Source organism: Oncorhynchus tshawytscha, linkage group LG22 (genome assembly GCF_018296145.1).
Source record: "Oncorhynchus tshawytscha isolate Ot180627B linkage group LG22, Otsh_v2.0, whole genome shotgun sequence".
Lineage (NCBI taxonomy): Eukaryota > Metazoa > Chordata > Actinopteri > Salmoniformes > Salmonidae > Oncorhynchus > Oncorhynchus tshawytscha.
Genome location: NC_056450.1, coordinates 42,343,516 through 42,371,015, shown reverse-complemented (window position 1 = coordinate 42,371,015; position 27,500 = coordinate 42,343,516). Strand labels below are relative to the sequence as shown.

Below are 27,500 nucleotides of genomic sequence, written 5' to 3'. Positions count from 1 at the left end.
TTGGCTCTGCAAAATCGCACCTCTACAAAATTAATTTGGCCTGCAAGACCCATTTTCAGCCCGCCCGGAACCTGTCTGTAGATGAGAGGATGGTAGTCTGAAAGGCTAGAAATGGCCTCAAACAAAATATGCTTAAAAAGCAAACAAAATAGGGATAGACTAGAGGGAGCAGTTTGACGTGTCAACAGCACCTAGACTAGAGGGAGCAGATTGATGTGTCAACAGCACCTAGACTAGAGGGAGCAGTTTGATGTGTCAACAGCACCTAGACTAGAGGGAGCAGTTTGGCATGTCAACAGCACCTAGACTAGAGGGAGCAGTTTGACGTGTCAACAGCACCTAGACTAGAGGGAGCAGTTTGGCGTGTCAACAGCACCTAGACTAGAGGGAGCAGATTGATGTGTCAACAGCACCTAGACTAGAGGGAGCAGATTGATGTGTGAACAGCACCTAGACTAGAGGGAGCAGTTTGACGTGTCAACAGCACCTAGACTAGAGGGAGCAGTTTGACATGTCAACAGCACCTAGACTAGAGGGAGCAGTTTGGCATGTCAACAGCACCTAGATGAGAGGGAGCAGTTTGACATGTCAACAGCACCTAGACTAGAGGGAGCAGTTTGCCGTGTCAACAGCACCTAGATGAGAGGGAGCAGTTTGACGTGTCAACAGCACCTAGACTAGAGGGAGCAGTTTGACTTGTCAACAGCACCTAGACTAGAGGGAGCAGTTTGACTTGTCAACAGCACCTAGACTAGAGGGAGCAGTTTGACGTGTCAACAGCACCTAGACTAGAGGGAGCAGTTTGGCATGTCAACAGCACCTAGATGAGAGGGAGCAGTTTGACATGTCAACAGCACCTAGACTAGAGGGAGCAGATTGATGTGTCAACAGCACCTAGACTAGAGGGAGCAGTTTAACGTGTCAACAGCACCTAGACTAGAGGGAGCAGTTTGGCATGTCAACAGCACCTAGACTAGAGGGAGCAGTTTGACGTGTCAACAGCACCTAGACTAGAGGGAGCAGTTTGACGTGTCAACAGCACCTAGACTAGAGGGAGCAGATTGGCATGTCAACAGCACCTAGACTAGAGGGAGCAGATTGACGTGTCAACAGCACCTAGACTAGAGGGAGCAGTTTGACGTGTCAACAGCACCTAGACTAGAGGGAGCAGATTGGCTGTACGCTCCGCTGTGCTGCTGTTCTCTTGTTGTTTACTTGTTTAAAGGACAACCTTTTCATAGACATTTTCAACTCTACAAAAACAGTAAAACATTCAATAGTTTATTAAACAACTTCCCAAAAAATCTTGGAAATTATCGTTTTTTAAAGGTTTTTAAATTTATTTATTTGAATTTGTATTTTTATTTTATTTCACCTTTATTTAACCAGGTAGGCAAGTTGAGAACAAGTTCTCATTTACAATTGCGACCTGGCCAAGATAAAGCAAAGCAGTTCGACAGATACAACGACACAGAGTTACACATGGAGTAAAACAAACATACTGTCAATAATACAGTATAAACAAGTCTATATACGATGTGAGCAAATGAGGTGAGAAGGGAGGTAAAGGCAAAAAAGGCCATGGTGGCAAAGTAAATACAATATAGCAAGTAAAACACTGGAATGGTAGTTTTGCAATGGAAGAATGTGCAAAGTAGAAATAAAAAGGTGGACAGGTGGGCAGGTGCAGGTAGCGATCGGTTGAAGAGCATGCATTTAGTTTTACTTGTATTTAAGAGCAATTGGAGGCCACGGAAGGAGAGTTGTATGGCATTGAAGCTTGCCTGGAGGGTTGTTAACACAGTGTCCAAAGAAGGGCCAGAAGTATACAGAATGGTGTCGTCTGCGTAGAGGTGGATCAGGGACTCACCAGGAGCAAGAACGACCTCATTGATGTATACAGAGAAGAGAGTTGGTCAAAGAATTTAACCCTGTGGCACCCCCATAGAGACTGCCAGAGGTCCGGACAGCAGACCATCCGATTTGACACACTGAACTCTATCAGAGAAGTAGTTGGTAAACCAGGCGAGGCAATCATTTGAGAAACCAAGGCTGTCGAGTCTGCCGATATGAATGTGGTGATTGACAGAGTCGAAAGCCTTGGCCAGATCAATGAATACGGCTGCACAGTAATGTTTCTTATCGATGGCGGTTAAGATATCGTTTAGGACCGTGGCTGAGGTGCACCCATGACCAGCTCTGAAACCAAATTGCATAGCAGAGAAGGTATGGTGAGATTCGAAATGGTCGGTAATCTGTTTGTTGACTTTTGAAGGCTTTCGAAGACCTTAGAAAGGCAGAGTAGGATAGATATAGGTCTGTAGCAGTTTGGGTCAAGAGTGTCCCCCCCTTTGAAGAGTACCAAAATGTGTGTGGATATTTATGAACTGATTTGAAGTGCATCTATGGTTAAAAGTGTGAATGTGTGTGTGCTTATTTGATATATTCCCACTACGTAGCAGTCCCAGGTCCCTCCAGGTTCTACTGAACATGTGTAGGAGAATCTCTATTCCAACAGAATGACCTGGCTAATTGGAAGGATTTGTACTGAACTCAAATGACCAAAATTATATCAGTCATGAGGAGAGGAGAGGAGAGGAGAGGAGAGGAGAGGAGAGGAGAGGAGAGGAGAGGAGAGGAGAGGAGAGGGAGAGGAGAGGAGAGGAGAGGAGAGGAGAGGAGAGGAGAGGAGAGGAGAGGAGAGGAGAGGAGAGGAGAGGAGAGGAGAGGAATTCTGAATCTATTGTTAAAGTTTGTCTATAGCCGTTCTGATTTTCTATGGTTTCTGCAACAGGGACAGAAGAACAAGAGAATCTCTCCCTCCCTCTCACTCAGTCTCTCTTTCTCTTTCTATCTCTCTCTCTCTTTTTGTCAGGAAGATTGAGATGTTTCCCTCCCATGGTGATTTTATGTCTGTTTCTCCTGTCAAGCCCTGTCTGCACACACACACCATCCAGTGCATCATAATTACCTCTTGGATAACGGAGGAGGAAAGTTCCTTCTCGTGAGCTCCTCTTTCTCCCTCTCTCTCCCTCTCTCTGCTCTTCCCTCTCTAACTCCCTTTCTCTATCTCTGGTGTGACTGTGAGTGTGTGTGTGAGTGAGAGTGAGAGTGAGAGAAAGGTAGGGTGTGAGAGAGAGAGAGAGAGAGAGAGAGGGGGTAGGGTGAGAGAGAGAGAGATCGATAGAGAGGGTAGGGTGAGAGATAGAGAGAGAGGGTAGGGTGAGAGAGAGATAGAGAGGGAAGGGTGGGAGAGAGAGAGGGTAGGGTGAGAGAGATAAAGAGGGTAGGGTGAGAGAGAGATAGAGAGGGTAGGGTGAGAGAGATAGAGAGGGAAGGGTGAGAGAGAGATAGATAGAGAGGGAAGGGTGAGATAGAGATAGAGAGGGTAGGGTGGGAGAGAGAGAGAGGGTAGGGTGAGAGAGAGAGAGAGAGAGAGAGAGAGAGAGAGAGAGAGAGAGAGAGGGTAGGGTGAGAGAGAGCGAGAGAGAGAGGGAGAGAGGGGGGGTGGAGAGGGAAGGGTGAGAGAAAGATAGAGAGGGAAGGGAGAGAGAGAGAGAGAGAGAGAGAGAGGGGTAGGGAAAATAGCCTTTAAATTCTACAAACACCTAAAAGAAAGCAATTCCAAACCTTCCATAACAAAGCCATCACCTACAGAGAGATGAACCTGGAGAAGAGTCCCCAAAGCAAGCTGGTCCTGGGGCTCTGTTCACAAACACAAACAGACCCCACAGAGCCCCAGGAGAGCAGCACAATTAGACCCAATCAAATCATGAGAAAACAAAAAGGTAATTACTTGACACATTGGAAGGAATTAACAAAAAAACAGCAAACTAGAATGCTATTTGGCCCTAAACAGAGAGAACACAGTGGCAGAATACCTGACCACTGTGACTGACCTAAACTTAAGGAAAGCTTTGACTATGTACAGACTCAGTGAGCATAGCCTTGCTATTGAGAAAGGCCTCTGTAGGCAGACCTGGCTCTCAAGAGAAGACAGGCTATGTGCACACTGCCCACAAAATGAGGTGGAAACTGAGCTGCACTTCCTAACCTCCTGCCCAATGTATGACAATATTAGAGACACATATTTCCCTCTGATTACACAGATCTACAAAGAATTAGAAAACAAACCCAATTTTGATAAACTTATATATCTACTGGGTGAAACAGTGCAACCAGTGAAGAACAAACACCATTGTAAATATGTATTATTTATTTTCCCTTTTGTACTTTGCACATCGTTACAACACTGTATATATATTATTATGACATTTGAAATGTCTTTATTCTTTTGGAACTTCTGTGAGTGTAATGTTTACTGTTAATTTTTATTGTTTATTTCACCTGCTTTGGCAATGTAAACATATGTTTACCATGCCAATAAAGTCCTTGAATTGAAATTGAAATAGAGAGAAAGAGAGTAGATAGGGTGTTAGGGAAGATGAGATGAGGAGAAAGAGAAAGGAGGAAGGAACTCATGCTGAACGCGGAACAAGAGAGTACTCAGTTTGTTATTTTGAAGTCTTCAGAAAAAAAATGATTGATAAAATTTGTTTACTAGTTTGGGTCTCTGAGCGCCGTACTTAGATTAATGCATGGTTTGCTTTTTCCGTAAAGATTTTTTAAAATCTGACAGCGGTTGCTTTAAGGAGAAGTTTATCTATATTTCCATGTCTAACACTTGTATTTTCATCAACATTTATACTTGTAACTTATATTAAAGTTTATGATGAGTATTTCTGTAAATTGATGTGGCTCTCTGCAAAATCACTGGTTTTTGGAACTACTGAACATAACGCGGCAATGTAAACTGAGATTATTTTAATATAAATATGAACTTTATCGAACAAAACATACATGTATTGAGTAACATGAAGTCCTATGAGTGTCATCTGATGAAGATCATCAAAGGTTAGTGATTCATTTTATCTCTATTTCTGCTTTTTGTGACTCCACTCTTTGGCTGGAAAAATGGCTATGTTTTTCTGTGACTTGGCTCTGACCTAACATAATCGTTTGTGGTGCTTTCGCTGTAAAGCCTATTTGAAATCGGACACTGTGGTGGGATTAACAACAAGATTACATTTAAAATGGTATAAGATACTTGTATGTTTGAGGAATATTAATTATGAGATTTCTGTTGTTTTGAATTTGGCACCCTGCAATTTCACTGGCTGTTGTCATATCGATCCCGTTAAAGGGATTTCAGCCCTAAGAAGTTGGGTAACACGGTTAGCCTCAGTTGACCCGGGACACTGCTGAACCCTAAACAGAGAACATCCCTGGTTGTCCCCACTGCCTCTGATATGGAGGACTCACTCAACAGAGAACATCCCTGGTCATCCCTAATGCCTCTGATCTGGCGGACTCACTAAACAGAGAACATCCCTGGTCGTCCCTACTGCCTCTGATCTGGTGGACTCACTAAACAGAGAACATCCCTGGTCATCCCTACTGCCTCTGATCTGACAGACTCACTAAACACACATCATATTTTGTAAATTATGTCTGAGTGTTGGAGTGTTCCCCTGGCTATCTGTAAAGATGTCTGAGTGTTGGAGTGTGACCCTGGCTATCTGTAAAGATGTCTGAGTGTTGGAGTGTGACCCTGGCTATCTGTAAAGATGTCTGAGTGTTGGAGTGTGACCCTGGCTATCTGTAAAGATGTCTGAGTGTTGGAGTGTGACCCTGGCTATCTGTAAAGATGTCTGAGTGTTGGAGTGTGACCCTGGCTATCTGTAAAGATGTCTGAGTGTTGGAGTGTGACCCTGGCTATCTGTAAAGATGTCTGAGTGTTGGAGTGTGACCCTGGCTATCTGTAAAGATGTCTGAGTGTTGGAGTGTACCCCTGGCTATCTGTAAAGATGTCTGAGTGTCGGAGTGTGACCCTGGCTATCTGTAAATAATGTCTGAGTGTTGGAGTGTGACCCTGGCTATCTGTAAAGATGTCTGAGTGTTGGAGTGTGCCCCTGGCTATCTGTAAAGATGCCTGAGTGTTGGAGCGTGACCCTGGCTATCTGTAAATAATGTCTGAGTGTTGGAGTGTGACCCTGGCTATCTGTAAAGATGTCTGAGTGTTGGAGTGTGACCCTGGGTATCTGTAAAGATGTCTGAGTGTTGGAGTGTGACCCTGGCTATCTGTAAAGATGTCTGAGTGTTGGAGTGTGACCCTGGGTATCTGTAAAGATGTCTGAGTGTTGGAGTGTGACCCTGGCTATCTGTAAAGATGTCTGAGTGTTGGAGTGTGACCCTGGCTATCTGTAAAGATGTCTGAGTGTTGGAGCGTGACCCTGGGTATCTGTAAATAATGTCTGAGTGTTGGAGTGTGACCCTGGCTACCTGTAAATAAAAAATAAAATAGAAAGAATAGCTTAATTTAAGAAATGTTAAATTATTTATATTTATACTTCTACTTTTGATATTTAAGTACATTTTAGCGATTACATTTACTTTTTGATACTTACGTATTTTTAAAACCAAAAATACTTTTTAGACTTTTACTCAAGTAGTATTTTACTGGGTGACTTTCACTTTTACTTGAGTCATTTTCTATTAAGGTGTCTTTTACTTTTACTCAAGTATGACAGTTAGGTACTTTTTTCCACCACTACTCAGTACTGTAGGCTTTCTCTCTCTCTCTCTCTCTCTCTCTCTCTCTCTCTCTCTCTCTCTCTCTCTCTCTCTCTCTCTCTCTCTCTCTCTCTCTCTCTCTCACTCTCTGTCTCTCTCTCTCTCTCTGTGTCTCTCTCTCTCTGTGTCTCTCTCTCTCTGTCTCTCTCTCTCTCTATCTGTCTCTCCCTCTCTTAAATTCCCTGCTTTTTCTCATTTAGAATCATTGTGAAATGATTGCTTGTCCGAAACCATCCTTTCCAGCTACATCACTGTTATTACAATTTTGCCATAATCTGTCACCGAGTCATTTATCCTAGTAATTTATATTTACTGTAGTATTAGCTTGCCTTATAATACATATTTTATATATATATATATATATATATATATATATATATATATATATATATATAAAATAATATCATTCTCTGAGATTTGGAGTCTGACTATTAAAAGAACTTTACGGAACCTCTAAATGATAATTGTGGCCTGTGGTTTATCCCTACTCAAAGAGAAGGTCGTTCTTAAATGAGAGGTGGTGCCCCTTTCACTGTAGAATATAAATAAAACCATATTGTATATTCCATAATGAATTACCCAATTACATTACCCAACTCTAACACACTCAATCTACACACATTCGTCTTTAGTTGTATTGTTTGTATATCGTTGTATTTTACATTTCTGTTCTTGTCTATCTGTGTTTTGTTACTTGTTGTGTTTTTGTTGTTGTTGTGTGGACTAAAGTAGCTGCTGCTTTGGCAAAAGCTAATGGGAATCAAATAAACTAATACTGTCTCTCTCCTCATCTGTCCCTTTCCCTCTCCTCCTCTGTTCCTCTCTCTCTCTCCCCCTCTCCCTCACTTTCCCCCCTCTCCCTCTCTCTCCTCCTCTGTCCCTTTCCCTCTCTCTCTCTCTCTCTCTCTCTCTCTCTCTCTCTCTCTCATCATCTGTCCCTTTCTCTCTCCTCCTCTGTCCCTTTCCTCTCTCTCTCTCTCTCTCTCATCATCTGTCCCTTTCTCTCTCCTCCTCTGTACCTCTCTCTCTCTCCCCCTCTCCCTCACTTTCCCCCTCTCCCTCTCTCTCCTCCTCTGTCCCTTTCCCTCTCTCTCTCTCTCTCTCTCATCATCTGTCCCTTTCTCTCTCCTCCTCTGTACCTCTCTCTCTCCCCCTCTCCCTCACTTTCCCCCTCTCCCTCTCTCTCCTCCTCTGTCCCTTTCCCCTCTCTCTCTCTCTCTCTCTCTCTCATCATCTGTCCCTTTCTCTCTCCTCCTCTGTACCTCTCTCTCTCTCCCCCTCTACCTCACTTTCCCCCTCTCCCTCTCTGTCCTCCTCTGTCTCTTCCTCTGTTGCTTCCATCTCTCCTCTATCTCTCTCCCTCACTCATAACTCAGCCATCTCACCCTCTTTCTCTCCTGACAAAGTAATCAGTCATTTAGGCCTATGAGTATAAACGTGAATTTAACGACATCCCCCGTTATCCCCCCCTCTCTCTATGACATATCCCCAATATCCCCTCCTCCTCTTTTCTCTCTCCCTCCTCCCCCTCTCTACTCTATCACTCTATCTCTGTCTCTGACATCCCTCATTACCAACCATTATGGAGGAGAGGGAGGGGAGAGGGAAGAGTAGAGGGAGGGGAGAGGGAGGAGAGGAAGAGGAGAGGGGGAGAGAGGGAGTGGGAGAGAAAGAGGAAGAGGGGGGGTAGGGGGAGAGGGAGCATTCCATCACCCATGAAGGAGAGGGAGAGAAGGAGAGTGAACAAGAAAGAGAGGAGGAGAGAGGTGAGTGAGAGAAAGAGAGAGTAGGAGAGCGAGAGAGAGGAGAGAGAGAGAGGGAGAGAGGAGTAGAACGAGAGAGAGAGAGGGAGAGAGAGAGGGAGGGAGGGAGGGATAGAGAGAGAAGAGGAGAGGGTGAGGGAGAGGTTAATTTTATATTATTTATTTCGCTTTTGTTTATTATCTATTTCACTTGCTTTGGCAGTGTAAACATGTGTTCCCCATGCCAATAAAGCCCCTTCAATTGAAATAGAAAATTGAGAGAGAGAGAGAGAGAGAGAGAGAGAGAGAGAGAGAGAGAGAGAGAGAGATCAGCAGAGGGAGCTCCAGCAGGGAGTGTGTATGTGCCACAGTGGTGAAAAATGACAGACCCACAGCAGAGAACAGCAGAGAGAGGTTCCGCTGGTGTGGAATCACCCTGGGTACTCTGTCTCGTTGTCAGTCATCCACAGCCTGACATGTTGACAGCTCCTTAGCTGCTCTACTCAATACCAAGGAGCCAGGGATGACACAGACAGCAACCACTCAGAGATACTTGTACAAACTCTCTACTCAGAGGTACTTGTACACACTCTCTACTCAGAGGTACTTGTACACACTCACTACTCAGAGGTACTTGTACACACTCTCTACTCAGAGGTACTTGTACATACTAACCCTCTTATTAACAGTCACACATAGGAGATGAGGTACCGTTTCAGACCCATAATGATGAGTGTATAATCAATATTAATGGAGCTATAGTTTATATTGGTCACATATTTAGTAGATGTTATTAGTTTATATTGCTATTGTTTTTTTGGTTTAATTTCCCATTGGTTCATATTCTTACCTTAGTATTTCACACAGGAGATTTAAAGGGAGGAGATTTAAAGACCAAAGGTCTTTGTCTTTGACTGGGTCTTTAACTGGGTCTTTGTCTTTGGTTCCGTCTTTGGCTGGGTCTTTGGCTGGGTCTTTGGCTGGGTCTTTGGCTGGGTCTTTGGCTGGGTCTTTGACTGGGTCTTTGACTGGGTCTTTGTCTGGGTCTTTGACTGGGTCTTTGGTTGTCTTTAACTGGGTCTTTGACTGGGTCTTTGACTGGGTCTTTGACTGGGTCTTTGACTGGGTCTTTGACTGGTCTTTGTCTTTGTCTTTGACTGGGTCTTTGGCTGGGTCTTTGGCTGGGTCTTTGACTGGGTCTTTGGCTGGGTCTTTGACTGGGTCTTTGGCTGGGTCTTTGGCTGGGTCTTTGGCTGGGTCTTTGGCTGGGTCTTTGGCTGGGTCTTTGGCTGGGTCTTTGGCTGGGTCTTTGGCTGGGTCTTTGGCTGGGTCTTTTGGTCTTTAACTGGGTCTTTGGATGGGTCTTTGGCTGGGTCTTTGGCTGGGTCTTTGGCTGGGTCTTTGGCTGGGTCTTTGGCTGGGTCTTTGGCTGGGTCTTTGGCTGGGTCTTTGGCTGGGTCTTTAACTGGGTCTTTGGCTTTGGGTCTTTGGCTGGGTCTTTGGCTGGGTCTTTGGATGGGTCTTTGGCTGGGTCTTTAACTGGGTCTTTAACTGGGTCTTTGACTGGGTCTTTGACTGGGTCTTTGACTGGGTCTTTGTCTTTGACTGGGTCTTTGGCTGGGTCTTTGGCTGGGTCTTTGACTGGGTCTTTGGCTGGGTCTTTGACTGGGTCTTTGGCTGGGTCTTTGGCTGGGTCTTTGGCTGGGTCTTTGGCTGGGTCTTTGGCTGGGTCTTTGGCTGGGTCTTTGGCTGGGTCTTTGGATGGGTCTTTGGCTGGGTCTTTGGCTGGGTCTTTGGCTGGGTCTTTGGCTGGGTCTTTGGCTGGGTCTTTGGATGGGTCTTTGGCTGGCTTTGGGTCTTTGGCTGGGTCTTTGGCTGGGTCTTTGGCTGGGTCTTTGGCTGGGTCTTTGGCTGGGTCTTTGGATGGGTCTTTGGCTGGGTCTTTGGCTGGGTCTTTGGCTGGGTCTTTGGCTGGGTCTTTGGCTGGGTCTTTGGCTGGGTCTTTGGATGGGTCTTTGGCTGGGTCTTTGGATGGGTCTTTGCTGGGTCTTTAACTGGGTCTTTGGCTGGGTCTTTGGCTGGGTCTTTGGCTGGGTCTTTGGCTGGGTCTTTGTCTGGGTCTTTGGCTGGGTCTTTGGCTGGGTCTTTGACTGGGTCTTTGACTGGGTCTTTGGCTGGGTCTTTGACTGGGTCTTTGGCTGGGTCTTTGACTGGGTCTTTGGCTGGGTCTTTGGCTGGGTCTTTGGCTGGGTCTTTAACTGGGTCTTTGGCTGGGTCTTTGACTGGGTCTTTGGCTGGGTCTTTGGCTGGGTCTTTGGCTGGGTCTTTGACTGGGTCTTTGGCTGGGTCTTTGGCTGGGTCTTTGACTGGGTCTTTGGCTGGGTCTTTGGCTGGGTCTTTGGCTGGTCTTTGCTGGGTCTTTGACTGGGTCTTTGCTGGGTCTTTGGCTGGGTCTTTGGCTGGGTCTTTGGCTGGGTCTTTGGCTGGGTCTTTGCTGGGTCTTTGGCTGGGTCTTTGGCTGGGTCTTTGGCTGGGTCTTTGGCTGGGTCTTTGACTGGGTCTTTGACTGGGTCTTTGACTGGGTCTTTGGCTGGGTCTTTGGCTGGGTCTTTAACTGGGTCTTTGGTTCCGTCTTTGGATGGGTCTTTGGCTGGGTCTTTGGCTGGGTCTTTGGCTGGGTCTTTTTCTGGGTCTTTAACTGGGTCTTTGGCTGGGTCTTTGGCTGGGTCTTTAACTGGGTCTTTAACTGGGTCTTTGGTTCCGTCTTTGACTGGGTCTTTGGCTGGGTCTTTAACTGGGTCTTTGACTGGGTCTTTGGCTGGGTCTTTAACTGGGTCTTTGGGTCTTTGGATGGGTCTTTGGCTGGGTCTTTGGCTGGGTCTTTGACTGGGTCTTTTTGGTTCCGTCTTTGGATGGGTCTTTGGCTGGGTCTTTGGCTGGGTCTTTGACTGGGTCTTTGGTTGGGTCTTTGGATGGGTCTTTGGCTGGGTCTTTGGCTGGGTCTTTGCTGGGTCTTTAACTGGGTCTTTGGCTGGGTCTTTGGCTGGGTCTTTGGCTGGGTCTTTGGACTGGGTCTTTTCTGGGTCTTTGGTCTGGGTCTTTGACTGGGTCTTTGGCTGGGTCTTTGGCTGGGTCTTTGGCTGGGTCTTTGGCTGGGTCTTTGGCTGGGTCTTTGGCTGGGTCTTTGGCTGGGTCTTTGGCTGGGTCTTTGACTGGGTCTTTAACTGGGTCTTTGACTGGGTCTTTGACTGGGTCTTTAACTGGGTCTTTGGCTGGGTCTTTGGCTGGGTCTTTGACTGGGTCTTTGACTGGGTCTTTGTCTGGGTCTTTGGCTGGGTCTTTGACTGGGTCTTTGGCTGGGTCTTTGGCTGGGTCTTTGGCTGGGTCTTTGACTGGGTCTTTGGCTGGGTCTTTTGGGTCTTTGGCTGGGTCTTTGGCTGGGTCTTTGGCTGGGTCTTTGGCTGGGTCTTTGACTGGGTCTTTGGCTGGGTCTTTGGCTGGGTCTTTGGCTGGGTCTTTGGCTGGGTCTTTGGCTGGGTCTTTAACTGGGTCTTTAACTGGGTCTTTGGCTGGGTCTTTGACTGGGTCTTTGACTGGGTCTTTGGCTGGGTCTTTGGCTGGGTCTTTGGCTGGGTCTTTGACTGGGTCTTTGGCTGGGTCTTTGACTGGGTCTTTGACTGGGTCTTTGGCTGGGTCTTTGGCTGGGTCTTTGACTGGGTCTTTGGCTGGGTCTTTGACTGGGTCTTTGGCTGGGTCTTTGGCTGGGTCTTTGGCTGGGTCTTTGACTGGGTCTTTGACTGGGTCTTTGACTGGGTCTTTGGCTGGGTCTTTGGCTGGGTCTTTAACTGGGTCTTTGGTTGGGTCTTTGGATGGGTCTTTGGCTGGGTCTTTGGCTGGGTCTTTGGCTGGGTCTTTGGTTCGGTCTTTAACTGGGTCTTTGGCTGGGTCTTTGGCTGGGTCTTTAACTGGGTCTTTAACTGGGTCTTTGGTTCCGTCTTTGACTGGGTCTTTGGCTGGGTCTTTAAATGGGTCTTTGACTGGGTCTTTGGCTGGGTCTTTAACTGGGTCTTTGGTTCCGTCTTTGGATGGGTCTTTGGCTGGGTCTTTGGCTGGGTCTTTGACTGGGTCTTTGGTTCCGTCTTTGGATGGGTCTTTGGCTGGGTCTTTGGCTGGGTCTTTGACTGGGTCTTTGGTTCCGTCTTTGGATGGGTCTTTGGCTGGGTCTTTGGCTGGGTCTTTGACTGGGTCTTTAACTGGGTCTTTGGCTGGGTCTTTGGCTGGGTCTTTTGACTGGGTCTTTGACTGGGTCTTTGTCTGGGTCTTTGGCTGGGTCTTTGGGTCTTTGACTGGGTCTTTGGCTGGGTCTTTGGCTGGGTCTTTGGCTGGGTCTTTGGCTGGGTCTTTGGCTGGGTCTTTGGCTGGGTCTTTGGCTGGGTCTTTGGCTGGGTCTTTGGCTGGGTCTTTGACTGGGTCTTTAACTGGGTCTTTGACTGGGTCTTTGACTGGGTCTTTAACTGGGTCTTTGGCTGGGTCTTTGGCTGGGTCTTTGACTGGGTCTTTGGCTGGGTCTTTGGCTGGGTCTTTGGCTGGGTCTTTGACTGGGTCTTTGGCTGGGTCTTTGGCTGGGTCTTTGGCTGGGTCTTTGACTGGGTCTTTGGCTGGGTCTTTGGCTGGGTCTTTGACTGGGTCTTTGGCTGGGTCTTTGGCTGGGTCTTTGGCTGGGTCTTTGGCTGGGTCTTTAACTGGGTCTTTAACTGGGTCTTTGGCTGGGTCTTTGGCTGGGTCTTTGGCTGGGTCTTTAACTGGGTCTTTAACTGGGTCTTTAACTGGGTCTTTGGCTGGGTCTTTGGCTGGGTCTTTGGCTGGGTCTTTAACTGGGTCTTTGGCTGGGTCTTTGACTGGGTCTTTGGCTGGGTCTTTAACTGGGTCTTTGGCTGGGTCTTTGGCTGGGTCTTTGGCTGGGTCTTTGGCTGGGTCTTTGGCTGGGTCTTTAACTGGGTCTTTGGCTGGGTCTTTGACTGGGTCTTTGGCTGGGTCTTTGGCTGGGTCTTTGGTTCGGTCTTTGGACTGGGTCTTTGGCTGGGTCTTTGACTGGGTCTTTGACTGGGTCTTTGGCTGGGTCTTTAACTGGGTCTTTGGCTGGGTCTTTGGCTGGGTCTTTGACTGGGTCTTTAACTGGGTCTTTGGCTGGGTCTTTGGCTGGGTCTTTGACTGGGTCTTTGACTGGGTCTTTGTCTGGGTCTTTGGCTGGGTCTTTGACTGGGTCTTTGGCTGGGTCTTTGGCTGGGTCTTTGGCTGGGTCTTTGACTGGGTCTTTGGCTGGGTCTTTGGCTGGGTCTTTGGCTGGGTCTTTGGCTGGGTCTTTGGCTGGGTCTTTGACTGGGTCTTTAACTGGGTCTTTGACTGGGTCTTTGACTGGGTCTTTGACTGGGTCTTTGGCTGGGTCTTTGGCTGGGTCTTTGACTGGGTCTTTGACTGGGTCTTTGTCTGGGTCTTTGGCTGGGTCTTTGACTGGGTCTTTGGCTGGGTCTTTGGCTGGGTCTTTGGCTGGGTCTTTGACTGGGTCTTTGGCTGGGTCTTTGGCTGGGTCTTTGGCTGGGTCTTTGGCTGGGTCTTTGGCTGGGTCTTTGACTGGGTCTTTGGCTGGGTCTTTGGCTGGGTCTTTGGCTGGGTCTTTGGCTGGGTCTTTGGCTGGGTCTTTAACTGGGTCTTTAACTGGGTCTTTGGCTGGGTCTTTGACTGGGTCTTTGACTGGGTCTTTGGCTGGGTCTTTGGCTGGGTCTTTGGCTGGGTCTTTGACTGGGTCTTTGGCTGGGTTTTTGGGTCTTTGACTGGGTCTTTGGCTGGGTCTTTGGCTGGGTCTTTGACTGGGTCTTTGGCTGGGTCTTTGACTGGGTCTTTGGCTGGGTCTTTGACTGGGTCTTTGGCTGGGTCTTTGGCTGGGTCTTTGGCTGGGTCTTTGACTGGGTCTTTGACTGGGTCTTTGACTGGGTCTTTGGCTGGGTCTTTGGCTGGGTCTTTAACTGGGTCTTTGGTTCCGTCTTTGGATGGGTCTTTGGCTGGGTCTTTGGCTGGGTCTTTGGCTGGGTCTTTGGTTCGGTCTTTAACTGGGTCTTTGGCTGGGTCTTTGGCTGGGTCTTTAACTGGGTCTTTAACTGGGTCTTTGGTTCCGTCTTTGACTGGGTCTTTGGCTGGGTCTTTAACTGGGTCTTTGACTGGGTCTTTGGCTGGGTCTTTAACTGGGTCTTTGGTTCCGTCTTTGGATGGGTCTTTGGCTGGGTCTTTGGCTGGGTCTTTGACTGGGTCTTTGGTTCCGTCTTTGGATGGGTCTTTGGCTGGGTCTTTGGCTGGGTCTTTGACTGGGTCTTTGGTTCCGTCTTTGGATGGGTCTTTGGCTGGGTCTTTGGCTGGGTCTTTGACTGGGTCTTTAACTGGGTCTTTGGCTGGGTCTTTGGCTGGGTCTTTGACTGGGTCTTTGACTGGGTCTTTGTCTGGGTCTTTGGCTGGGTCTTTGACTGGGTCTTTGGCTGGGTCTTTGGCTGGGTCTTTGGCTGGGTCTTTGACTGGGTCTTTGGCTGGGTCTTTGGCTGGGTCTTTGGCTGGGTCTTTGGCTGGGTCTTTGGCTGGGTCTTTGACTGGGTCTTTAACTGGGTCTTTGACTGGGTCTTTGACTGGGTCTTTAACTGGGTCTTTGGCTGGGTCTTTGGCTGGGTCTTTGACTGGGTCTTTGACTGGGTCTTTGTCTGGGTCTTTGGCTGGGTCTTTGACTGGGTCTTTGGCTGGGTCTTTGGCTGGGTCTTTGACTGGGTCTTTGGCTGGGTCTTTGGCTGGGTCTTTCTGGGTCTTTGGCTGGGTCTTTGGCTGGGTCTTTGGCTGGGTCTTTGGCTGGGTCTTTGGCTGGGTCTTTGGCTGGGTCTTTGGCTGGGTCTTTGGCTGGGTCTTTAACTGGGTCTTTAACTGGGTCTTTGGCTGGGTCTTTGGCTGGGTCTTTGGCTGGGTCTTTAACTGGGTCTTTAACTGGGTCTTTAACTGGGTCTTTGGCTGGGTCTTTGGCTGGGTCTTTGGCTGGGTCTTTAACTGGGTCTTTGGCTGGGTCTTTGACTGGGTCTTTGGCTGGGTCTTTAACTGGGTCTTTGGCTGGGTCTTTGGCTGGGTCTTTGGCTGGGTCTTTGGCTGGGTCTTTGGTTCGGTCTTTAACTGGGTCTTTGGCTGGGTCTTTGACTGGGTCTTTGGCTGGGTCTTTGGCTGGGTCTTTGGTTCGGTCTTTAACTGGGTCTTTGGCTGGGTCTTTGACTGGGTCTTTGACTGGGTCTTTGGCTGGGTCTTTAACTGGGTCTTTTGGGTCTTTGACTGGGTCTTTGACTGGGTCTTTGACTGGGTCTTTGACTGGGTCTTTGACTGGGTCTTTGGCTGGGTCTTTCTTTGACTGGGTCTTTAACTGGGTCTTTGGCTGGGTCTTTGACTGGGTCTTTGACTGGGTCTTTGGCTGGGTCTTTGACTGGGTCTTTGGCTGGGTCTTTGACTGGGTCTTTGACTGGGTCTTTGACTGGGTCTTTGACTGGGTCTTTGACTGGGTCTTTCTTTGACTGGGTCTTTGACTGGGTCTTTGACTGGGTCTTTGACTGGGTCTTTGACTGGGTCTTTGACTGGGTCTTTGACTGGGTCTTTGACTGGGTCTTTGACTGGGTCTTTGACTGGGTCTTTGACTGGGTCTTTGGCTGGGTCTTTGACTGGGTCTGGGTCTTTGACTGGGTCTTTGACTGGGTCTTTGGCTGGGTCTTTGACTGGGTCTTTGGCTGGGTCTTTGGCTGGGTCTTTGGCTGGGTCTTTTTGGCTGGGTCTTTGACTGGGTCTTTGACTGGGTCTTTGACTGGGTCTTTGACTGGGTCTTTGACTGGGTCTTTGGCTGGGTCTTTGGTTCGGTCTTTAACTGGGTCTTTGACTGGGTCTTTGACTGGGTCTTTGACTGGGTCTTTGGCTGGGTCTTTGACTGGGTCTTTGGCTGGGTCTTTGGTTGGGTCTTTGACTGGGTCTTTGGCTGGGTCTTTGGCTGGGTCTTTGGCTGGGTCTGGGTCTTTGGCTGGGTCTTTGACTGGGTCTTTAACTGGGTCTTTAACTGGGTCTTTGGCTGGGTCTTTGGCTGGGTCTTTGGATGGGTCTTTGACTGGGTCTTTAACTGGGTCTTTGGCTGGGTCTTTGGATGGGTCTTTGACTGGGTCTTTGGCTGGGTCTTTGATTGGGTCTTTGACTGGGTCTTTGACTGGGTCTTTGACTGGGTCTTTGACTGGGTCTTTGGCTGTCTTTGGTCTTTGACTGGGTCTTTGGTTCGGTCTTTAACTGGGTCTTTGGCTGGGTCTTTGGCTGGGCCTTTGACTGGGTCTTTAACTGGGTCTTTGGCTGGGTCTTTGACTGGGTCTTTAACTGGGTCTTTGGCTGGGTCTTTGGTTCGGTCTTTAACTGGGTCTTTGGCTGGGTCTTTGGCTGGGTCTTTGGATGGGTCTTTAACTGGGTCTTTGGCTGGGTCTTTAACTGGGTTTTTGGCTGGGTCTTTGGCTGGGTCTTTAACTGGGCCTTTGACTGGATCTTTGGCTGGGTCTTTAACTGGGTCTTTGGCTGGGCCTTTGACTGGATCTTTGACTGGGTCTTTAACTGGGTCTTTGGCTGGGCCTTTGACTGGGTCTTTGACTGGGTTTTTGGCTGGGTCTTTAACTGGGTCTTTGGCTGCGTCTTTAACTGGGTCTTTGGCTGGGTCTTTGACACTGTCCATACACATATTTAACAGATGTTATTGGTCCATATTTAACAGATGTTATTGTTCCATATTTAACAGATGTTATTGGTCCATATTTAACAGATGTTATTGGTCCATATTTAACAGATGTTATTGGTCCATACACATATTTAACAGATGTTATTGGTCCATATTTAACAGATGTTATTGGTCCATATTTAACAGATGTTATTGGTCACATACACATATTTATCAGATGTTATTGGTCCATATTTAACAGATGTTATTGGTCCATATTTAACAGATGTTATTGGTCCATATTTAACAGATGTTATTGGTCCATATTTAACAGATGTTATTGGTCCATATTTAACAGATGTTATTGGTCCATATTTAACAGATGTTATTGGTCCATATTTAACAGATGTTATTGGTCCATATTTAACAGATGTTATTGGTCCATATTTAACAGATGTTATTGGTCCATATTTATCAGACGTTATTGGTCCATATTTAACAGATGTTATTGGTCCATATTTAACAGATGTTATTGGTCCATATTTATCAGACGTTATTGGTCCATATTTAACAGATGTTATTGGTCCATATTTAATAGATGTTATTGGTCCATACACATATTTAACAGATGTTATTGGTCCATATTTAACAGATGTTATTGGTCCATATTTAATAGATGTTATTGGTCCATATTTAATAGATGTTATTGGTCCATACACATATTTATCAGATGTTATTGGTCCATACACATATTTAACAGATGTTATTGGTCCATATTTAACAGATGTTATTGGTCCATATTTAACAGATGTTATTGGTCCAAATTTATCAGATGTTATTGGTCCATATTTAACAGATGTTATTGGTCCATACACATATTTAACAGATGTTATTGGTCCATATTTATCAGATGTTATTGGTCCATATTTAACAGATGTTATTGGTCCATACACATATTTAACAGATGTTATTGGTCCATATTTATCAGACGTTATTGGTCCATATTTAACAGATGTTATTGGTCCATATTTATCAGATGTTATTGGTCCATATTTAACAGACGTTATTGGTCCATATTTATCAGATGTTATTGGTCCATATTTAACAGATGTTATTGGTCCATATTTAGCAGATGTTATTGGTCCATATTTATCAGATGTTATTGGTCCATATTTAACAGATGTTATTGGTCCATACACATATTTAACAGATGTTATTGGTCCATATTTATCAGACGTTATTGGTCCATATTTAACAGATGTTATTGGTCCATATTTATCAGATGTTATTGGTCCATATTTAACAGATGTTATTGGTCCATATTTAGCAGATGTTATTGGTCCATATTTAACAGATGTTATTGGTCCATATTTAACAGATGTTATTGGTCCATATTTAGCAGATGTTATTGGTCCATATTTAACAGATGTTATTGGTCCATATTTAACAGATGTTATTGGTCCATACACATATTTAACAGATGTTATTGGTCCATATTTAACAGATGTTATTGGTCCATATTTAACAGATGTTATTGGTCCATATTTAACAGATGTTATTGGTCCATATTTAACAGATGTTATTGGTCCATATTTAACAGATGTTATTGGTCCATATTTAACAGATGTTATTGGTCCATATTTATCAAATCAAATCAAATCAAGTCAAATCAAATCAAATGTTATTTGTCACATACACATGGTTAGCAGATGTTAATGCGAGTGTAGCGAAATGCTTGTGCTTCTAGTTCCGACAATGCAGTAATAACGAGCAAGTAATCTAACTAACAATTCCAAAAAAAACTACTGTCATACACAGTGTAAGGGGATAAAGAATATGTACATAAGGATATATGAATGAGTGATGGTACAGAGCAGCATAGGCAAGATACAGTAGATGATATCGAGTACAGTATATACATATGAGATAAGTATGTAAACCAAGTGGCATAGTTAAAGTGGCTAGTGATACATGTATTACATAAGGATGCAGTCGATGATATAGAGTACAGTATCAACGTATGCATATGAGATGAACAATGTAGGGTAAGTAACATTATATAAGGTAGCATTGTTTAAAGTGGCTAGTGATATATTTACATCATTTCCCATCAATTCCCATGATTAAAGTGGCTGGAGTAGAGTCAGTGTCATTGACAGTGTGTTGGCAGTAGCCACTCAATGTTAGTGGTGGCTGTTTAACAGTCTGATGGCCTTGAGATAGAAGCTGTTTTTCAGTCTCTCGGTCCCAGCTTTGATGCACCTGTACTGACCTCGCCTTCTGGATGGCAGCGGGGTGAACAGGCAGTGGCTCGGGTGGTTGGTGTCCTTGATGATCTTTATGGCCTTCCTGTAGCATCGGGTGGTGTAGGTGTCCTGGAGGGCAGGTAGTTTGCCCCCGGTGATGCGTTGTGCAGACCTCACTACCCTCTGGAGAGCCTTACGGTTGAGGGCGGTGCAGTTGCCATACCAGGCGGTGATACAGCCCGCCAGGATGCTCTCGATTGTGCATCTGTAGAAGTTTGTGAGTGCTTTTGGTGACAAGCCGAATTTCTTCAGCCTCCTGAGGTTGAAGAGGCGCTGCTGCGCCTTCCTCACGATGCTGTCTGTGTGAGTGGACCAATTCAGTTTGTCTGTGATGTGTATGCCGAGGAACTTAAAACTTGCTACCCTCTCCACTACTGTTCCATCGATGTGGATGGGGGGTGTTCCCTCTGCTGTTTCCTGAAGTCCACAATCATCTCCTTAGTTTTGTTGACGTTGAGTGTGAGGTTATTTTCCTGACACCACACTCCGAGGGCCCTCACCTCCTCCCTGTAGGCCGTCTCGTCGTTGTTGGTAATCAAGCCTACCACTGTTGTGTCGTCCGCAAACTTGATGATTGAGTTGGAGGCGTGCGTGGCCACGCAGTCGTGGGTGAACAGGGAGTACAGGAGAGGGCTCAGAACGCACCCTTGTGGGGCCCCAGTGTTGAGGATCAGCGGGGAGGAGATGTTGTTGCCTACCCTCACCACCTGGGGGCGGCCCGTCAGGAAGTCCAGTACCCAGTTGCACAGGGCGGGGTCGAGACCCAGGGTCTCGAGCTTGATGACGAGCTTGAGGGTACTATGGTGTTGAATGCCGAGCTGTAGTCGATGAACAGCATTCTCACATAGGTATTCCTCTTGTCCAGATGGGTTAGGGCAGTGTGCAGTGTGGTTGAGATTGCATCGTCTGTGGACCTATTTGGGCGGTAAGCAAATTGGAGTGGGTCAAGGGTGTCAGGTAGGGTGGAGGTGATATGGTCCTTGACTAGTCTCTCAAAGCACTTCATGATGACGGATGTGAGTGCTACGGGCGGTAGTCGTTTAGCTCAGTTACCTTAGCTTTCTTGGGAACAGGAACAATGGTGGCCCTCTTGAAGCATGTGGGAACAGCAGACTGGTATAGGGATTGATTGAATATGTCCGTAAACACACCGGCCAGCTGGTCTGCGCATGCTCTGAGGGCGCGGCTGGGGATGCCGTCTGGGCCTGCAGCCTTGCGAGGGTTAACACGTTTAAATGTCTTACTCACTTCGGCTGCAGTGAAGGAGAGACCGCATGTTTCCGTTGCAGGCCGTGTCAGTGGCACTGTATTGTCCTCAAAGCGGGCAAAAAAGTTATTTAGTCTGCCTGGGAGCAAGACATCCTGGTCCGTGACTGGGCTGGGTTTCTTCCTGTAGTCCGTGATTGACTGTAGACCCTGTAGACCCTCAGATGTTATTGGTCCATATTTAACAGATGTTATTGGTCCATATTTAACAGATGTTATTGGTCCATACACATATTTAACAGATGTTATTGGTCCATATTTAACAGATGTTATTGGTCCATATTTATCAGATGTTATTGGTCCATATTTAAGAGATGTTATTGGTCCATATTTAACAGATGTTATTGGTCCATATTTAACAGATGTTATTGGTCCATATTTAACAGATGTTATTGGTCCATATTTAACAGATGTTATTGGTCCATAATTAACAGGTGTTATTGGTCCATATTTAACAGGTGTTATTGGTCCATATTTAACAGATGTTATTGGTCCATATTTAACAGATGTTATTGGTCCATATTTAACAGATGTTATTGGTCCATATTTATCAGATGTTATTGGTCCATATTTAACAGATGTTATTGGTCCATATTTATCAGATGTTATTGGTCCATATTTAACAGATGTTATTGGTCCATATTTAATAGATGTTATTGGTCCATACACATATTTAACAGATGTTATTGGTCCATATTTAACAGATGTTATTGGTCCATATTTAACAGGTGTTATTGGTCCATATTTAACAGGTGTTATTGGTCCATATTTAACAGATGTTATTGGTCCATATTTAACAGATGTTATTGGTCCATATTTAACAGATGTTATTGGTCCATATTTATCAGATGTTATTGGTCCATATTTAACAGATGTTATTGGTCCATATTTATCAGATGTTATTGGTCCATATTTAACAGATGTTATTGGTCCATATTTAATAGATGTTATTGGTCCATACACATATTTAACAGATGTTATTGGTCCATATTTAACAGATGTTATTGGTCCATACACATATTTAACAGATGTTATTGGTCCATATTTAACAGATGTTATTGGTCCATATTTAACAGATGTTATTGGTCCATATTTAACAGATGTTATTGGTCCATACACATATTTAACAGATGTTATTGGTCCATATTTAACAGATGTTATTGGTCCATATTTAACAGATGTTATTGGTCCATATTTAACAGATGTTATTGGTCCATATTTAACAGATGTTATTGGTCCATACACATATTTAACAGATGTTATTGGTCCATATTTAACAGATGTTATTGGTCCATATTTAACAGATGTTATTGGTCCATATTTAACAGATGTTATTGGTCCATATTTAACAGATGTTATTGGTCCATATTTAACAGATGTTATTGGTCCATACACATATTTAACAGATGTTATTGGTCCATATTTAGCAGATGTTATTGGTCCATACACATATTTATCAGATGTTATTGGTCCATATTTAACAGATGTTATTGGTCCATACACATATTTAACAGATGTTATTGGTCCATATTTAACAGATGTTATTGGTCCATATTTAACAGATGTTATTGGTCCATATTTAACAGATGTTATTGGTCCATATTTAACAGACGTTATTGGTCCATATTTAACAGATGTTATTGGTCCATATTTAACCGATGTTATTGGTCCATATTTAACAGATGTTATTGGTCCATATTTAACAGATGTTATTGGTCCATATTTAACCGATGTTATTGGTCCATATTTAACCGATGTTATTGGTCCATATTTAACAGATGTTATTGGTCCATACACATATTTAACAGACGTTATAGGTCCATATTTAACAGATGTTATTGGTCCATACACATATTTAACAGATGTTATTGGTCCATACACATATTTATCAGATGTTATTGGTCCATATTTAACAGATGTTATTGGTCCATACACATATTTAACAGATGTTATTGGTCCATATTTAACAGATGTTATTGGTCCATATTTAGCAGATGTTATTGGTCCATATTTAGCAGATGTTATTGGTCCATATTTAACCGATGTTATTGGTCCATATTTAACAGATGTTATTGGTCCATATTTAACAGATGTTATTGGTCCATATTTAACCGATGTTATTGGTCCATATTTAACCGATGTTATTGGTCCATATTTAACAGATGTTATTGGTCCATACACATATTTAACAGACGTTATAGGTCCATATTTAACAGATGTTATTGGTCCATACACATATTTAACAGACGTTATAGGTCCATATTTAACAGATGTTATTGGTCCATACACATATTTAACAGATGTTATTGGTCCATACACATATTTATCAGATGTTATTGGTCCATATTTAACAGATGTTATTGGTCCATACACATATTTAACAGATGTTATTGGTCCATATTTAACAGATGTTATTGGTCCATATTTAGCAGATGTTATTGGTCCATATTTAGCAGATGTTATTGGTCCATATTTAACAGATGTTATTGGTCCATACACATATTTAACAGATGTTATTGGTCCATATTTAACAGATGTTATTGGTCCATATTTAACAGATGTTATTGGTCCATATTTAGCAGATGTTATTGGTCCATATTTAACAGATGTTATTGGTCCATACACATATTTATCAGATGTTATTGGTCCATATTTAACAGGTGTTATTGGTCCATATTTAGCAGATGTTATTGGTCCATATTTAACAGGTGTTATTGGTCCATACACATATTTATCAGATGTTATTGGTCCATATTTATCAGATGTTATTGGTCCATATTTAACAGATGTTATTGGTCCATATTTATCAGATGTTATTGGTCCATATTTATCAGATGTTATTGGTCCATATTTATCAGATGTTATTGGTCCATATTTATCAGATGTTATTGGTCCATATTTAACAGATGTTATTGGTCCATATTTAACAGATGTTATTGGTCCATACACATATTTATCAGATGTTATTGGTCCATATTTAACAGATGTTATTGGTCCATATTTAACAGATGTTATTGGTCCATATTTAACAGGTGTTATTTGTCCATACACATATTTATCAGATGTTATTGGTCCATACACATATTTAACAGATGTTATTGGTCCATATTTATCAGATGTTATTGGTCCATATTTAACAGATGTTATTGGTCCATATTTAACAGATGTTATTGGTCCATATTTAACAGATGTTATTGGTCCATACACATATTTAACAGATGTTATTGGTCCATATTTAACAGATGTTATTGGTCCATATTTAACAGATGTTATTGGTCCATATTTAACAGATGTTATTGGTCCATACACATATTTAACAGATGTTATTGGTCCATATTTAACAGATGTTATTGGTCCATATTTAACAGATGTTATTGGTCCATACACATATTTAACAGATGTTATTGGTCCATATTTAACAGATGTTATTGGTCCATATTTAACAGATGTTATTGGTCCATATTTAACAGATGTTATTGGTCCATATTTAACAGATGTTATTGGTCCATATTTAACAGATGTTATTGGTCCATATTTATCAGATGTTATTGGTCCATATTTATCAGATGTTATTGGTCCATATTTAGCAGATGTTATTGGTCACATATTTACACACACTAAGTTGACTTTAAACAGCTTGAACAATTCCAGAAAATGATGTCATGGCTTTAGAAGCTTCTGATAAGCTAATTGACATCATTTGATGTCAATTGGAGGTGTACCTGTGGATGTATTTCAAGGCCTACCTTCAAACGCAGTGCCTCTTTGCTTGACATAATGGGGAAATCAAAAGAAATCTGCCAAGACCTCAGAAAGAAAAATTAGAGACATCCACAGTTCTGGTTCATCCTGGGGAGCTAATTCCAAAAGCCTGAAGGTACCACGTTCACCTGTACAAACAATAGTGCGCAAGTATAAACATTATGGGACCACGCAGCCGTCATACCTCTCAGGAAGGAGACGCATTCTGTTTCCTAGAGATGAACGTACTTTGGTGCGAAAAGTGAAAATCAATCCCAGAACAACAGTAAAGGACCTTGTGAAGATGCTGGAGGAAACAGGTACAAAAGTATCTAAATCCACAGTAAAATGAGTCTTATATCGACATAACCTGAAAGGCCACTCAGCAAGGAAGAAGCCACTGCTCCAAAACCACCATTAAAAAGCCAGACTACGGTTTGCAACTGCACATGGAGACAAAGATCATACTTTTGGGGGAAATGTCCTCTGGTCTGATGAAACAAAAATAGAACTGTTTAGCCATAATGAACATAGTTATTTTTGGAGGAAAAAGGGGGAGGCTTGCAAGCCGAAGAACACCATTCCAACCGTGAAGCACGGGGGTGGCAGCATCATGTTGTGGGGGTGTTTGCTGCAGGAGGGACTGGTGCACTTCACAAAATAGATGGCTTCATGAGGCAGGGAAATTATGTGGATATATTGAAGAAACATCTCAAGACATCAGTCAGGAAGTTAAAGCTTGGTTGCAAATGGGTCTTCCAAATGGACAATGACCCAAAGCATACTTCCAAAGTTGTGGCAAAATGGCTTAAGGACAACAAAGTCAAGGTATTGGAGTGGCCATCACAAAGCCCTGACCTCAATCCTATAGAAAATGTGTGGGCAGAACTGAAAAAGCGTGTGCGAGCAAGGAGGCCTACAAACCTGACTCAGGTACACCGGCTCTGTCAGGAGGAATTGGCCAAAATTCACCCAATTTATTTTGCGAAGCTTGTGCAAGGCTACCCGAAATGGTTTACCCAAGTTAAACAATTTAAAGGCAATACTACCAAATACTAATTGAGTGTATGTAAACTTCTGACCCACTGGGAATGTGATGAAAGAAATAGAAGCTGAAATTAAAAATTCTGACATTTCACATTCTTAAAATAAAGTGATCCTATCTGCCCTTATGGTCTACAGTATATCAGAGTGTATTAGATGCGGGACGATAAACTGACAATTATCGACACCGACCACAAAAATCACTTATCTCCTGAATTTTGGTGATATCGTTCATTACAATAAGTCACCTATACTAGAGAAATGTGACGTTTGAAATGAGGTAGGTTTGTTAACATGGGGTGATTGTTAATGGGACAATTTATGTTGATATATATGTTTGTCCACATCGCTCTGGTTCCACTCTACGATTCCTCCTTCTTACATTGAAGGACACTCTGATCCAGAGTCACTACAGTAGTGAGTCATTTAGCAGACTCTCTGATCCAGAGTCACTACAGTAGTGAGTCATTTAGCAGACTCTCTGATCCAGAGTCACTACAGTAGTGAGTCATTTAGCAGACTCTGATCCAGAGTCACTACAGTAGTGAGTCATTTAGCAGACTCTCTGATCCAGAGTCACTACAGTAGTGAGTCATTTAGCAGACTCTGATCCAGAGTCACTACAGTAGTGAGTCATTTAACAGACTCTCTGATCCAGAGTCACTACAGTAGTGACTGATCGCTAAGTTATCTGATTCATTAATTGACCGATTGACTGATCGTTAAGTTATCTGATTCATTAATTGATTGATTGACATCCCCCTTCTCCTCCCCTCCCCCTCTACAGGTATGTCCACGCCCTCTACCTGGGCGCCCAGAGCCGTTGGCTCGGCAACCGCAGTCACTTCCACTGGAGGTTGATGTTTGAGTGTGCTGACATCACCATGCTGAGGCTGCTGGAGGCCTTCCTGAAGAACGCTCCTCAGCTGGTGCTACAACTCAGCATCATTATCCATGCCAACCAGGTCCTGCCGCTGCAGGGTGAGTCGTGTGTGTGTGTGTGTGTGTGTGTGTGTGTGTGTGTGTGTGTGTGTGTGTGTGTGTGTGTGTGTGTGTGTGTGTGTGTGTGTGTGTGTGTGTGTGTGTGTGTGTGTGTGTGTGTGTGTGTGTGTGTGTGTGTGTGTGTGTGTGTGTGTGTGTGTGTGTGTGTGTGTGTGTGTGTGTGTGTGTGTGTGTGTGTGTGTGTGTGTGTGTGTTGTTCCTCTTTCTGTCATTGTCTCTTTTACTTGACATCAAGTAATCTCTTCCTGCCTCATCGTCTGCATTTTAAATTTAAATTTAAATAAGATATGATATAAAACATGGTATGATATGGTAAGATAAGATATTATATAAAACATGGTATGACATGATAAGATATGATATGATATGATAAGATATGATATGATATGACACGATAAGATATGATATGACATGATAAGATATGATATGACATGATAAGATATGATATGATACGATAAGATATGATATGACATGATAAGATATGGTATGATATGATAAGATATGATATGACATGATAAGATATGATATGACATGATAAGATATGATATGATACGATAAGATATGATATGACATGATAAGATATGGTATGATATGATAAGATATGATATGACATGATAAGATATGATATGACATGATAAGATATGATATGATATGATAAGATATGATATGACATGATAAGATATGATATGACATGATAAGATATGATATGATATAAAACATGGTATGATAAGATAAGATATGATATGACATGATAAGATATGATATGATAAGATATGATATGACATGATAAGATATGATATAAAACATGGTATGATAAGATAAGATATGATATGACATGATAAGATATGATATAAAACATGGTATGATATGGTAAGATAAGATATGATATGATATAAAACATGGTATGATAAGATAAGATATGATATGACATGACATGATAAGGTATGATATGATATAAAACATGGTATGATATCATAAGATAAGATATGATATGAAATGATAAGATATGATATGATA

General features: G+C 43.7%; 1 protein-coding gene across 1 annotated transcript in view; it reads left to right on the top strand.

Moving 5' to 3' along the window:
• LOC112240599 (XK-related protein 7-like) overlaps positions 1 to 27,500 on the top strand; it is a 73,882-nt gene that overhangs the window by 30,522 nt on the left and 15,860 nt on the right. Inside the window, exon 2 of the mRNA XM_042303592.1 lies at positions 26,269 to 26,462. Within this exon, the coding sequence (XP_042159526.1) occupies positions 26,269 to 26,462 (194 nt within the window). The remainder of the gene's footprint in view (positions 1 to 26,268; positions 26,463 to 27,500) is intronic.